This window comes from Camellia sinensis, chromosome 10, assembly GCF_055761805.1.
Source record: "Camellia sinensis isolate YWXY chromosome 10, ASM5576180v1, whole genome shotgun sequence".
Lineage (NCBI taxonomy): Eukaryota > Viridiplantae > Streptophyta > Magnoliopsida > Ericales > Theaceae > Camellia > Camellia sinensis.
In genome coordinates this window covers 174,366,794-174,381,236 of record NC_138970.1, presented here as the reverse complement: position 1 = coordinate 174,381,236, position 14,443 = coordinate 174,366,794, and the positions used below count along the sequence as shown (strand labels likewise).

General features: G+C 33.8%; 3 protein-coding genes across 3 annotated transcripts; 1 reads left to right on the top strand and 2 right to left on the bottom strand.

The window, feature by feature from the left end:
• Positions 1–1,498: 1,498 nt before the first annotated feature.
• Positions 1,499–1,864, bottom strand: LOC145800885 (uncharacterized). The gene has a single exon (XM_082890638.1). It carries the CDS (start codon positions 1,862–1,864, stop codon positions 1,499–1,501), a length of 366 nt encoding a protein of 121 aa, XP_082746764.1.
• Positions 1,865–2,364: 500 nt separating this feature from the next.
• Positions 2,365–2,963, bottom strand: LOC145800884 (uncharacterized). The gene is made up of 2 exons (XM_082890637.1): positions 2,777–2,963; positions 2,365–2,612 (listed from the first exon to the last, which is right to left on the bottom strand). Exons 1-2 carry the CDS (start codon positions 2,961–2,963, stop codon positions 2,365–2,367), a joined length of 435 nt encoding a protein of 144 aa, XP_082746763.1.
• A 7,519-nt stretch (positions 2,964–10,482) lies between these two features.
• On the top strand, positions 10,483–11,673 carry LOC145800883 (uncharacterized). The gene is made up of 3 exons (XM_082890636.1): positions 10,483–10,609; positions 10,721–10,869; positions 11,050–11,673. Exons 1-3 carry the CDS (start codon positions 10,483–10,485, stop codon positions 11,671–11,673), a joined length of 900 nt encoding a protein of 299 aa, XP_082746762.1.
• The last annotated feature ends 2,770 nt before the right edge of the window (positions 11,674–14,443 follow it).

The window sequence follows — 14,443 nt, the reverse complement described above, 5'->3', positions numbered from 1 at the left end:
GGTTTTGTGATGCACAGATGATATGAAGGCTGTTGAAGATGAGGAAGAACTTCATATGAGGTACATACAATATTGTCAATATATATCATTCCTGTTGTTTCATTTTATAGAAATATGTACTGAAATATGTACTGAAAAATACAATCAGAATGAATCTGATCAATACATTTTAAATTCTAGATATTTTTTTGCCTAATTGTTTTTAGTGCAGTAGCGGCTCGACCATTACGTACAGTATAATGGTATAAAAGAGAGCCTATTTGTTTGTTTTTTAAAAAAATAATAATTTAATCTACAATGTATGTGTGACATAAAAATAAAAACAATGATAATAAACGTCGGCAAAAAATATCTCATGAAATTATATTTCATAATCATCATTATACACCACTATTTCTCTATCAAAACAATAAGGACACAAGAAAAAATAAATGCTTTTATAAGATCAACCATTAAATACAAGGGGATTTTTTTTGGTCTGTTATACAAATTAAAGGCCCTCATCATTGTATATATCTCTCAATGAAACAAATAAACCCACATCATTATTTCTCTCTTATGGTCAAAATAAAATTAGTGATTTTGCATGTTAAAAACAATTAAATAGAAAATTACAAAATGTTATAAAGGGTCTTCCTTAAACCCACATCATTATTTCTCTCTTAGGCCTCTAATAAGCTTGAGTAGCCTCTGCTTGATTGGACCAAATTTTAAATATTGCTTGAGCATTGTGAGAGATTTTTCTTTTCTTTTCTTTTCTTTTGTTTTTTTTTTTGGTATGTAACTAGACATTCTATAAGACTCTTTGTAAATATCACTTCCATCTTGGTTCTTAAAAATTTACTTGGGATGTGAATATGAATATATTTGGTTAAACATGACCTTCTGCTTCTTCTTCTTCTTCTTCTTCTTCTTCTTCTTCTTCTTTCTCTCTTTCTTTCTTTCGTTTTTTTCATTTATGAATCTGAAGATATTTCAGTTCTTGGAGCTCTGGCGCATATGCGCACGCATTTGATGAATAAATCAGAATTGGAAGAAGACACGCTGTTTGAGTTGAACCGTGGATTTTTTCTCCATGTTAAGGTCTGTTTCCTACTTGTGATTGCATTAGAAATTTGAATTGGATAGAATTTAAAGTTTATAACTTTTTCAATTCATAAAAGTTGTAATTGGCTTGATCATCAGGAGGAAATTAGGAAGAAAATTTTCAAATTGTCAACAAGTTTGTTGAATGAATTCAAGAAGTTTTCGGCTGCACTTACTTGAATTGAACAAGAGACAAAAGCAAGGCAAGAAAGGGATAGAGAAGCTTATATGCAATATCAGTACAATCAGTGGCGGAACCAAAAATTTAATATAGGGGGTACCTATTAATTATAATCTCAAAATTTTTCTTCTCCAATCAATAATAATAACATAATAATAATTTTTCGAGCTAATATTAAACATTAAAAATTAATATTCATTACAAAAAGTTTTTAATTTTAAACTTTTACAATTAATCCCAACGAGTTTTCATCTTTTGAAATCTTTCCATGATAGTATCATTATCAATGCCATCAAAAATGTCTCTCTCAATGTAGACAACCAAACTATCATTCATCCATTCATCACCCATTTGGTTCCGCAACCGATTCTTCACAATATTCATAGCTGAAAATACTCTCTCAACAATAGCAGTTGCAACAGGTAAGATTAATACTAAAGTCAAGAGAAAATATACCAATGGATATACTTTGCTCTTCCAAGTCTCCACCATTTTCTTAGCAAGATTGGCAATTCCATTCAATATTGAGAACTCACTATTGGATAGCATGTCGATAATATATGTATCAAGTTGATTATTAAGTACCGTGAGCTCCATTGAAGAAAATTCTCTAGAATAAAATTTAGTAAGATGAATTAACTTTTTCATGTCAAAACTAGAGAAAGAGTTAGATGTATTCAAACATGCCACACAAAGTAACAACTCAATGATCGACTTAGTGAAATGAGCATTTAGTTCTGGAATTTGCATATCCAAGACAGTGGAGAATAACTCAGCGCGATAGTGATGTAAGTTTGTAATTTTTTGAGCATTGTGCTTTTTTCTCCCTCAAGCTACAAACATATCATCGATTTGGGGAACATCAATTTCATGTTTTTCACAAAAAGACAAAATATCATCAAGTAAAGATGTCCACCCACTCTCTCTTATCTTTTGGAGTCGTACTTTAAAATTTTGAACTAAATTCATGGCATTAACAATATCTTGATCTTTCCTTTGTAGTGATTGCGATAACTCACTTGTAATAGCCAATATCGTTTTCATCAAATGAATGTTGAATACAAACTCAAATGATTGAATTGAGTCCAACAATACATTTATTCTGCTCGTTGTTTTGAATTTGAACCATCCTCCGAAATCATTTCAAGCACATCAATCACTGTTGAAAACATACTAGCCAAGCTGACAAAAGTACCATAGTGTGAACCCCAACATATATCACTAGCACGTTTAAGATTAGTTTCTTGATTTAAGCTTTGCCCACTAGATAGCTCTGTAGTATAACGTACCTCAACAACTTTTGCAGCTAGCTTCTCCAGAACAATATCTCGGCATTTACATGATGCTCCAACAACATTCACCACATTAGAAACCAAAGTGGAAAGTAAAGCAGATTATGATTCTTTGCCACGGCTACAATTGCCAATTGCAATTGATGAACAAAACAATGAACAAATTATGCACAAGGATTCTCTTTCAGCATAAGTGTTTTAAGATTATTGGACTCACCTTGCATATTACTAGCCCCATCATATCCTTGACCTCGCAATATGGAAATACTCAATCCAAGTTTGAAGAATAAATTTTCCACATCTTGTTTGAGTGAGAGAGCATTCGTATTAGCAACATGCTCAATACCCAAAGAGCGCTCAATCACTTGGCTTTTTTTGTCAACATATCGTATTACAACTTCCATTTGCTCCTTGATTGATATGTCACGGGCTTCATCAATCAAAATAGAAAAAAGTGCATCACCAAGATCTCTTCACATTGATGGTTTCAAATGCAGCCACATTTACAATGTCTTTTTAAATGTTAGGAGATGTCAATTGGAGATTTTGTGGAGCATTGCTCAATGCAATCACTTTGACATCTTCATTATGATCTGCAAGAAACTTGAGAAGTTCAAGAAAATTTCCTTGGTTACTTGAATTTTCAAATTCATCATGCCCACGAAATGCAAGTCCTTCTCTTAGAAGAAATTTGACACAATCAACCGAAGCATTCAAATGAGTTCAATACTCAATTCGAGATTGATCAGATTGTTTGAAAAAAATAGTTTGAATATGTTGGTTTTGGTTTAACAAGTCTTGACATTTACTTGAAACTTGATTATGAGCACTATTGGGACCTCCAACATGAGTTTGAATTTTTTCTTTTCTTTTTTCCAATTTGAGAAACCCTCACCAACAAAAGAATCATCACCAGCTTGATCTCCAATATTGGGTTTGAAAAGATAACAACATAAACAAAATGTTGCATCTTTTGCTACGCTATACTCCAACCAATTAGAAAATTCACTAAACCAAGCCTGATTAAATCACCGAAGTTTTTGTCCAAATAATTTTTGTGAAAAATTATGATCACGAGGTTGACAAAGGACCTTTTTGTAGATATGCCCTACGAATTTGGTCTTGATCATTAGCATTATAGTTCATAATCCGAGGCCGTAATCCTAGATCTGCAGGAAAGTCTACTAAGTTGATTTCTATGTGACTTTGTTTTGTAGAAGAATAATTATCATCTTCTTCTTGAGGAAGATATGATTCCAACTTTGATTTTCTTTTGAAATATTTCTCCATAACTGTTTAAAAAAACTAAAAATCAAAATAAAATTCATAATCAAAATCACAAGCCCCCACAAATGAAAATCTCCAATTTTAATACAAATCAAAAAAATTTAAATTTAGCACAAATCACAACAAATCAAAATTTCTAATTTTAGTACAAATTATAACAAATCAAAATCCCTAATTTAATTATTAATCACTGCAAATTAATATTTTTAATTTTAGCACAAATCAAATCCCTAATTTTAAAACAAACAACAACAAACCAAAATCCCTAATTTTAATATAAATCACAACTAATTAAGATTCATAATTTTAGCATATCAAAATCTCTTATTTTAACATAAATAATAACAAATAAAAAAAATTTACAAATCAAAACTTAATAAATAACTATAAATTAATACTCATAATTTTTATTTAAAAGTAAAAAATAATAAATAAAGTTACCTATAAACAATGAAGAGAAGATATCAATGTTGTAATATGGTCCCAAATCTGTGTTGTGTGATCCTAATCTGGTGAATCGCGAGTCGGTAAATTGCAAAGCAACAAAAGGAGACAAAGAAAATACGAAGACACTTAACAAGTACTGTGAATAAAAAAATAAAAATAAAAAATTCATACACTTTTAGGGTTTTAGCCTTACTGTAATTAGAGTTGTGTGCGCTCACCAAAAAAAAAAAAAAAGTTGTGTGTCAGTGTTTGGTTGGGATTGTGATTCAAAAAAATAAAAAATAAAAAAGTGGGTGCGTGTGGTGTGTCAGTGTGTTTTGGATAAATTGGAAGGACTATGTATTATGTATAGGAGGGGCACTCTATCTAAGCAAGACCACACCAAAAAAAAAAAAATTGAGAAGTCATGGGGGCACGTGACCCCCCTTGCTCCTATGTCCCTCCGCCACTGAGTACAAGCCTAAGATGTGAGGACCCATCTCTCTCTTTTTTTTCATTTTTTTTTTCTTGTTTCACAATTCATTGTTTTCAAAGATTAAAAATTTTGAATTAAACATAGCATTTTAAGTCTTATTTTGCATTGCCTTCTTTAGTTTCTCTATTTGGTTTTGTTTTCATTTTTCATTGTTTTTATTTTTTGTCTTCCTCCATTTTAGGCTTGAAGATGGTTTCAGGGGCATATTACATACCCAAATCCAATAAGTTGAATCCTCTTGGGGAAGATGCATATTTTATTTGTGATGAGAAGCAAACAATTGGTGTGGCCGATGGCATTGGTAGATGGGCCAAAAAGGGTATCGATGCTGGAGTGTATGCCCGGGAACTCATGGCTAACTCTCTCCTTGCGGTCCAGAATGAACCCCGGGAAGCAGTCAATCTCAATAAAGTTTTAAATGGAAGCTTACTTGAACACCAAAGCTAAAGGATCATCCACTGCTTGCATTATAACACTTGCAGGCCATGTATGCCTTTTATACTTGATAATTTTTAGAGTAAATTACACTTTATGTGGTATCTTATGTTTCAATTGTAACAGTCATTCACTTGCATTTTTCATTAAAGTTGTGACTCTTAAATAATGCATTTTTTTAGGAGAAAAAATATAGTTGTCTTTCATGTTTACTATTTTTCCACAGTATTTTCTCTTTGTAATGTATTTTCTAAACTCAGGAAAGGAGTGGTCTGTGGTTAAAAGTTTAGGAAATACAGTAGAATGAGAAAATGCTACAAAAAACTATAAAATTAGTAAAAACTGAAGGAAAATTACATTTTATCTCAAAAAATGTCTTGCATAAGGGTCACATGAGAACTTTTATTGAGTGATTTAACACACAAATGAAGTTCCTGATTTTGGTGCATTGTAATGTGACTATAGGGTAATGCAATGTTATTATATATAGTAGTTTTTACAAATTTTGTTTAGAAATTTTAGTGAAAAATTTCAGAATTGCTCTGCAAAATTTAATTGAGGAGAACGGTTGTGAAGATGATTTGTAAACCCATATAGTAAAGTCAATGGAGTGGGGCAAATTTTACCTTAAAAGACCATGTTGATCACTTGAACGCGTAATATATTTTGAAGTCTTAATAAAAAATAAATCTCAACTAAAATCCATCAAAATAGAAAATAATGTTATTACCAAAATAGCAATTGGAAAAACATTTTTTTTAATGATCGTGGATCGTGATCCCTTATTAGGTTTAGTTTTTAAAAATTATTTTTGACTTTTTTTATTTTTTGTTTTTTTTTTTTGTTTAGTAGTGTTTTTTTCATATTTTATTTAAGTTTTTAGATAAGACACACGTACAAAATAAAATATGTGAAGCAATTTGAAGAAAAAATAGTGCACCTAAGAATAAAAAAATATTTATAAAAAATATAAAAAAAAACTGCATATCTAAATTTCAAAAATTGGCTAATATATATTTTTAAAAAATTTTCATTCAAGGTAAAAAGAACACACACAAAAAAAAAATCTCAGTACTTAACCATTGTAATAAAATAAAGGGTAAATAACACTTTGTCCTCTTAAAGTTTCACTCGTTTCTCACTTTGGCCCTTTAAGTTTTATTATCTCACTTTGATCCTTCATGCTTGAAATCCTTCCCACTTTATTCCTAGGCAAAGTTTCATCCAAAAAACTAGAAATCTGCCATGTTAGCAACTTACCTGTAAAATAAGAATGAAAAATTATTTTTTTTTTTAAAAAAATTGTTAGGGAACCCCAATTGTTTTAGGGTTTATTTGCCTCAAATCCAAGTAAAGAAAAGAGAACGAGAGAAAGAGAAGATGAAGGGTCAAAATTGAGATAAGAATCATCAACAGTTTGCGTTCTTTATTTTGAGGGCAGCAATGGTAGGGATTGTTGAAGAAAGAGTCGAAATATCCCATTACAGTAAGTACTTTTTGCTTTTTGTTATGTTTGTATATTAGGGTTATATAATATTGGTCTATTATCATGATTAAGGTTTGGTTTGTGTATTTTTACAGGATATTAGATGAATTTCTGTTTGTTTTTCATTTTTAAATTTCTGATTAGGAATTTATGGGTTTTTGTCCATTTTTCATGTCTGTAATTTTTAATGGAGATTTTGTTATGTATTTTTGTGACTTCTTTAGGTTCCTAATTTCTTAATGGAGAATTTGTTATGGGTTTTTGTGTAGGGTTTTCATGTTTCTAATTTTTTTAACGGGATGTTTGTTTGACAACTATTTATGGTAATTTTTTATGTAATGGGTCCTTATAATCTAACAAATATTGTTGGATTATTTTATTGTTTTGCTTGTGTGTATAGTTCTGTAGTACTTTTTTCAAAGGTAGTCCCCATTATGTTTGTCTTGTAGTCCTCTTAATATTTTTTACTTTGTTTATACGTAATTACGGATCTGATTTTATCAGTCAAACCGCCTCATCTGGTGTATAGACTAAACATGTGGATAATAATGAAAGGAGGCGTAACACTAGTGATCTTAATTATGCAGAGGATAATGAAGACAATGTGTATGATAAATTTTCTAAATTTGAATATATCTGGAGTGATGATGATGTCTTATTTGACTTGAATGTGGACAAGGATGTTGTCATGACCCAAATCCGCCCCTATAGAATTAGCGTCGTAACCAGCTAGTAATCATAAGATTATCTACGGCCTTTGAAACAGAATCACAAAATAAGGAGCTAACAGAAGCAAATATATATATATATATATAATCGTCCAATAAGCTGTGCTGACTTATATGAAACAAAGATTTTTAAATTTATATACAATGTCCAAAAATCATTCTTACATTATACCCACACACATTATAATCAAAACAAGAAGGGAATAAACCCCATATACAAAAACTTGTCTCAAACCTTAACAAAGAAAACAAAAGTTAAGTCAATCACAAGGCCTTAAACGCATGACATATTCGGAACCTTCACAGGAGGCGCAATGGTTGGCTTTACAAAACAAAAGTCCAGACAAAAGTCTTTAGACCTGATATCCATAACGCTCACTTATGCATATATATATATATACACACACAGTGAGCTAAAGCCTAATGAATAACATTAATATAAAGAGGTTAGTGAACTAATTCTGAACGTATCATAGTCATAAAACATATCATAACAGAATCATTTCTCATTTCTGAACATAATAATGGTACATCTAATAGAACATATCATATCGTTATCCGACTAGAATAATCAGTTCCGGATACCGATTAAACACATCACCACATTGACAAGTGGCTAACGAAATCTCGTAATTATATATATGTCATAGAGCCACATTAATATGTTGTCCCCCATGACTTGGGACTATCTATAGATGTCATAATAGATTTCAAACATAGGACATTCATTCACGTAAACAAATATCATTTCATAAATCATAACTTATCAAATCACATTTGGAACATAATTCATATGAGCATATCTTTACAATAACATTACTCACAATAGGCTTCTAGAAAATGGTTGGTCAGTCTTCAAGTCTTGACCTACAAACACAAATGTACATAGCACAAAACATGTCTCATTATTACTCATTCATATGGCCATACATGGCTTAGCTTTCTTCCTTTAACTTCTTATTCATTCCATATCACATAACTTGTTCATATTTAACCACATACTTGGATTTGACACATAGTTTTTAATTCACTTAAATATGTTGTTTCTTAGCTTATTAATCCTTAATGGTTCATAAATCATGCCTAAGAATGCCTGGAAAGAGATGAGAGCGAAGATATGTACTTAAATCATCTTTTGAAAACATGATGAAAATAAGCTATTGGCTAAAGCCAGCTTTTCGTCGCTAGAGCCAGCTGAAGGCAAAAACTGAGCTCGCTCGAGCTAGCTTTTGTAGAGTGCAAAATTCTGGAAGCTCGCAATGTTGGCTCGAGCCATTACTTGGTCGCTCGGGCCAGCTGTGAAATTATGGGTTTTTAAAACATAAAGTTTGAGCTCCAAACACAAATTCAAAGCATTGGGTCATGCGTAGCTCATTCAAAAACACAAAATTACTTTAGAAAATATATATACATGACCCCTTAAAAATCATTTGCTTTGAAATCTCATGAATTTACCAAAATTGAACTCAAAATCTCTTACATATAAGATTTTCAAACTCTTTTCATGGTTTCTTCAAAACATGCAAATGGTTGTTATGAACCCATGAATTTCTAAAACATTACGCAAGATATGAACTCACATGCTTGCAATGGCTTTAAAACTCAAACTCAAAATGGTGGAACCAAAGGTTAATCTCCAAGAATGCACATGCAAGTCATCTACAAGTTCAAAGACCCATTTCTCTTACAAATTTCATGAAATTAGTTCAAAGATATGTTGAAATCATGATGCATGGAAGGTTAGCTGCAGAAATAGGCTCAAGACTCTTACCTAGAGCTTTGATTTCAAACAATGAGAGATGGTCTTCCCTTCGCTCTCTTATTCTCCTTCAAACCACATGAGTGTAGAGCTTTCTCCCTCTAGAGAGCTCTCCTCCCCCTCCTTTTTCTCTCTCTCTCTCTCTCTCCCTCTCTCTCTCTCTAGAACTCTCAGCACAAGGAACCAAATGATCAAAAGGAATAACACCAACATTCTCTCTAACTCAGCTAAATATACACACACGCTCACCTCACTTCTTGAGCACAATACACGTGCACACACATGCAAAACTCCAACACACACATACAAGGGTTTTAATCCCCTACACTACAAAATGCCCAATTCATACTACATTTAACCAGATGTTGAATCATAAATAGGACCAAATTAGATTCTAATCATGTATCATCTTAATTAAACACAAGTAGCCTTAATTTATCAAGGTTGACACACAACTCAATTAACTCAAATCAGTTCTAATCAAGACTTAATTTAATCACATGTGATTTTACTAAACTGAATCAATTTTTAACCAACCTTCTTAGATGGTTCCAAAAATTTTAATTAGAATCCATGCGCTCAATTTTGGTTTCTGAGGCCATTTAGGCTATCAAATTTCATATCCAAGCAGAAATCATGACAAATATTACTACAAGTAACAAATAGAAAGCTAAATAACATACAAAATACATAATAAACACATAATTTATTTTAACCACTTAATTAACATCCTTAATTACAGATTAGTAATTAATTACATATTAGGGTTGTTGCAGATGTGGAATGGAGTGGGCTAAACAATGCCACTGAGCAAGATAAAGTAATTGTGTCAGGAAATGTACCAGACTTGGTTATGGGTTCCTCATTTGATGATTATAACTCAGCAAATGGCTTTGAAAGCCTAGATGAGTCATCTGATGAAGGTGGATAGACAATTAAAAAGTCTAAGTTTCCTATTTTCAAATTGAAGTCAAGAATGAATGATCCTGATTTCAAGCTAAGCATGCTTTTTAAGTTTGCAACACAATTCAGAGACGCTATCAGACAACATGCAATTATTCAAGAGAGGAATATTAAAATAATAAAGAATGAAGGAGATAGGGTAAGGGCCAAGTGTCAAAGCAAAGGGTGTAAGAGGATGATTTTTGCATCTTTAAATGAAGAGAATACAATGCAAGTGAAGTCATATATGTCTAACCACACATGTGGAAGGATATTTACTAATAGAAGTGTGAATGCTAGGTAGTTGGCATGGATTTTTAAAGAGGAGTTAAAAATTAATCCAAACTGGTCAGTGCAATCTTTCATGGAGAAAATCAAGTTTGACTATAATTATAAGATGTCTTCTAGTCAGGTTTATAAAGCAAGGGCCAAGGCACTTAAAAGGATCAATAGGGATGTGGTAGATCAATTTGGTAAAATATGGGACTATGGTGAATAAGTGAAAAGAAGTAATCCAGGCACCACAATCTTTGTAGACTTAAAGCCTTCAATTAAAGGGGGAGAAGATGATATGTTCGACAAAATTTATATTTGTTTTGAAGCATGCAAAAGGGGATTCATGAAGGAATATAGGCCTGTAATTAGACTTGATAGGTGTCACTCGAAGGGGCCACATAGAGGCCAATTGCTCACAGCTACTGGCATTGATGCCAATAATCAAAATTTTCCTATTACATATGCTATGGTTGAGGTAGAGTGCACCAGTAGCTGGAAGTGGTTTATTCAAAGTTTGATCCAAGATGTTGGTATAATAGAACAACAAAAGTGGACCTTAATTATAGACAAGTAGAAGGTAAGTTTTGTACTTTTTTTGTTTACATAACACACTTGGACATAATAGATTTTGAGATTTGTTTCGTGTTTTATACAGGGGTTAGAGGTTGCAATTGTAGAGTTACTACCAGGTGTGGAACATAGGCATTATTTTAGGCATTTGCACAACAACTTCAAAGGTGCTGGTCACACTGGTAAGGCACTTAAAGATAGGATGTGGGATATAGCAAAGGCAAGTCACATGGGTAGGTTTCAAGCTCTTATAGAAGAGCTTCAAGATTATGATAAGGAGGCTTTTAAGTGGTTGGCTAAGAAGCCACCAATGTATTGGTGCAGGTCACAGTTTAGGACATTGACTAAGTGTGACGTGTTATGCAATAACCTGTGTGAGTCCTTTAATGCTAAAATAGTTCATGCTACAGGAATGCCTATTTTAACAATGTTGGAGAGAATTAGAGTTTATTTGATGGAAAGGATGAGAATAAAGAGAGAATTGGCTATGAAGTGGGATGATGATATTAGGCCTAAAATTCATAAAATTTTAGAGAAGAACAAACTTGAATCCAACTCCTACATTCCTTCATTGGTTGGTCAGAGAATGTTTGAAGTAAGAGGGATTTTTGGGGACCAATTTGTGGTTGATTTGGATGCTAAAACTTGTTTATGTAGGAGATGGGATCTGACTGGGATCCCATGTGCACATGTAGTGGCAGTAATATAGAATTGTTATGAGGAACCAGAAGCTTTTACAGATCATTGTTATAGAAATTATACATACTTTAGAGCATATAACCACATTATATCTAATAAATAGGTAAGACATGTGGGTCAAGACAAGTCTTCCAAAAATTAAGCCACCTAAGTATTCTAGAAAGCCTAGAAGGCCAAAAAAGGTTAGGATAAGAGAACCAAATAAGCAACCTAAGTAGCCTACCAAGTTAAGGAAATACCAAACATCATTGAAATGCACAAAGTGTGGGAACTCGGGTCACAACAAGAGAACATGCAAATCTAAAACAAGTGCACAAGGGAAAGTAGAAAAAGGAATGGGAGAGACAAGATATAATATTTTCTAACATTGTTCAATATTTTCTAACATTGTTTAATATTTTTTAACAATTGGTTTATGTGAAGCAACAATGCGAGCAGCAAACAAACAATTCACAACAGAGCTCAATCAACTCTAACATCAACAGAGCTCCACTAGGTTTTATGCAAGCATCATCACCTGAAGTTAGAAGGCATGCAACTGTCAGAGGTTCTGCATCAGTAAAAGGATCTGCAACAGTTAGAGGCCCAACTTCATTGAGTGGGCCTCCTTTAATTAGAGGCACTGCTTCAACTTCAGTTAGAGATCTTGCTCTTATATCATTTAGAGGTCCATTTTCTACACAATTTAGAGCACCTGCAGCAGGGTTACCAATGAGGACTACACAACCCACGCCACCCCTGAGACCTTCTATTGTTGGAAAATTGTATATTTGTAGACACCCCATTTTTGACCGTCCTCAAGACTTGGACGTCATCGTTTGAACACTCAATGATCATCCATGCTCGTGTTTGTTTTGAGTTCCCGAAGGTCTCGGCTACGCGCCTTGCCTTAAGATCTCTCAACTTGTCTGTTTTGTGCTTGGTTACGGACCAAGGACTTGTGGTTTTGCTTCTGAGGGAAGAGGGTGGCTTGGTGGCCATCCCCTCAACCCATCGGCCAAGGCATGATGCCATCGGCCTTGTTTTCTTGTCATCGGCCAAAAGTGGTGGCCGATCAGCACTTTTTTTGGTCGATCAGCCATATTTTTTAGCCGAGACCTTTCCATCTGCTTTTTGCAGATATTTTCTGCCAGCTGTGACAGCTGGTGGGCACACTTCCCATCCTCCATACACATGCATGGAGGGATTTGCACCTTGTTCTAGCTTTTCCAAGAAGCTTTGGAATTAAATTCCTATAAGAAGGGAGCTCTTCCTCCCTTCTCAGGGGTCAGCAAAATTGATATAGAAGTTATATGTCTCTCGATATCTCTCTTTCTCTATATATTTGTGTGAGTTTGTGCCTGAAAGTGCATTTTGTTCATACTTTTGCACTAGAGCACCTAGTAGAACACCATCCTTTGGTTGCTGAGGTCCTTAGGAGTTGGTTTTAGAGTTCTTGGAGTGGTTTTGGTCAGAGAAAGGTGCTGGAGTTGTGTTCTTGAAGGTGCTCTTCAAGGGTGAGTAGACTACCTTTTAATCTCCCATTTTGGCTTAAGCTTTTAGACCTATTTGCATATTGTTTTAAGCTTAACTATAAACTGCAAAAAGTTCTATTTTTGTGTGCTTGAGATGTTTGTTTGAGGTCACTTTTTGGTTGGAGTTGTCTACCCCCTCTTAGGCCTTGTTTGGCCTTGTTTTGAGCCATCCATTTTGGCCTTTGTTCTTGCTCTTGCTTTGACCTTTCTACCACTGAAATCTAGTGGATTTTTAGTGGTGGAAAGGTGGTTTTGGAGTCTTTTATAGGAGAGGGACACCCATCTCTCCTTGTGTCTCATTTGCTTGTATTTATGGCTCATATTGGTAGCATGTTTGCTTAGCATGTTTTGGCTTCATTTCAGCAAGTATTTGGTGTTATTTTTCCATGCTATATCTCTATTTTAAGTTGATTTGATAGCTTCTTACATGCGTCATGCACTTGTCTTGCAATCCTCTCATTTTCCTTAACATGCATCATGCATTTGGAACATCATGCTTGCATATTTTGGCTCAACTCAAAGGAACTTTTAGTCATGTTTTACCATGTTTAAGCTCTGTTTGGTGTTGTTTTAGTCATGCATGCATTGCTTTGTGTAGCCTTGGTTCAATCTAGCTTGTTGGCTTTGAGTGTCCAAGTCACTAGCATGCGTTGCTTAGACTATTTTCATGATTTGGCATCATTTCATATGTGATTTCAGGCCATATAGAGTGGTTATACACTTATACTTGTCACTCCTTTAGTGCTTTGAAGAGTTGGTGTTTTATGCTTCATGAATGGATCATTATGCATGCCTCCATGTTTAGGTCTTTAGGATGCCATCTAAGTGGGTTTTTGGGCTTATTTTGACATGCCATAACTCTGATTTTCATTGGTTAAGTCATGCCTTGTTTGGTCTTAATAGGTGTAGTGTAACACCCTTTTGTAGCCTCGCATGCCTCATGCCTTTTGGACTTTTGTTCTAGCTTGTGTTGGCTAGGTTCGAGCATGATTTTGGTCTTGTGTCGACCTTTCTTGGGACTGTTTTGGTTGCCCTTGGCCCTTTGGGGCTTGCCTAGCATGGCCTTGGTGTGAACCCTTTTGCTAGTTTCGAGTTTTGAGCTTTCTTGCATGTTATGCTTGACTTGTGTGCATGATTTGGCATCATTCCTCACATGATTTTCAAAGCTCATTGCATTGCCACATTATCATGTTTGTCACTCTTTGCTAATGTTTGAGAGTTGTGTCCTTATGCCTAAGTGATAGGCCAATTGGCATGCATGCTTGT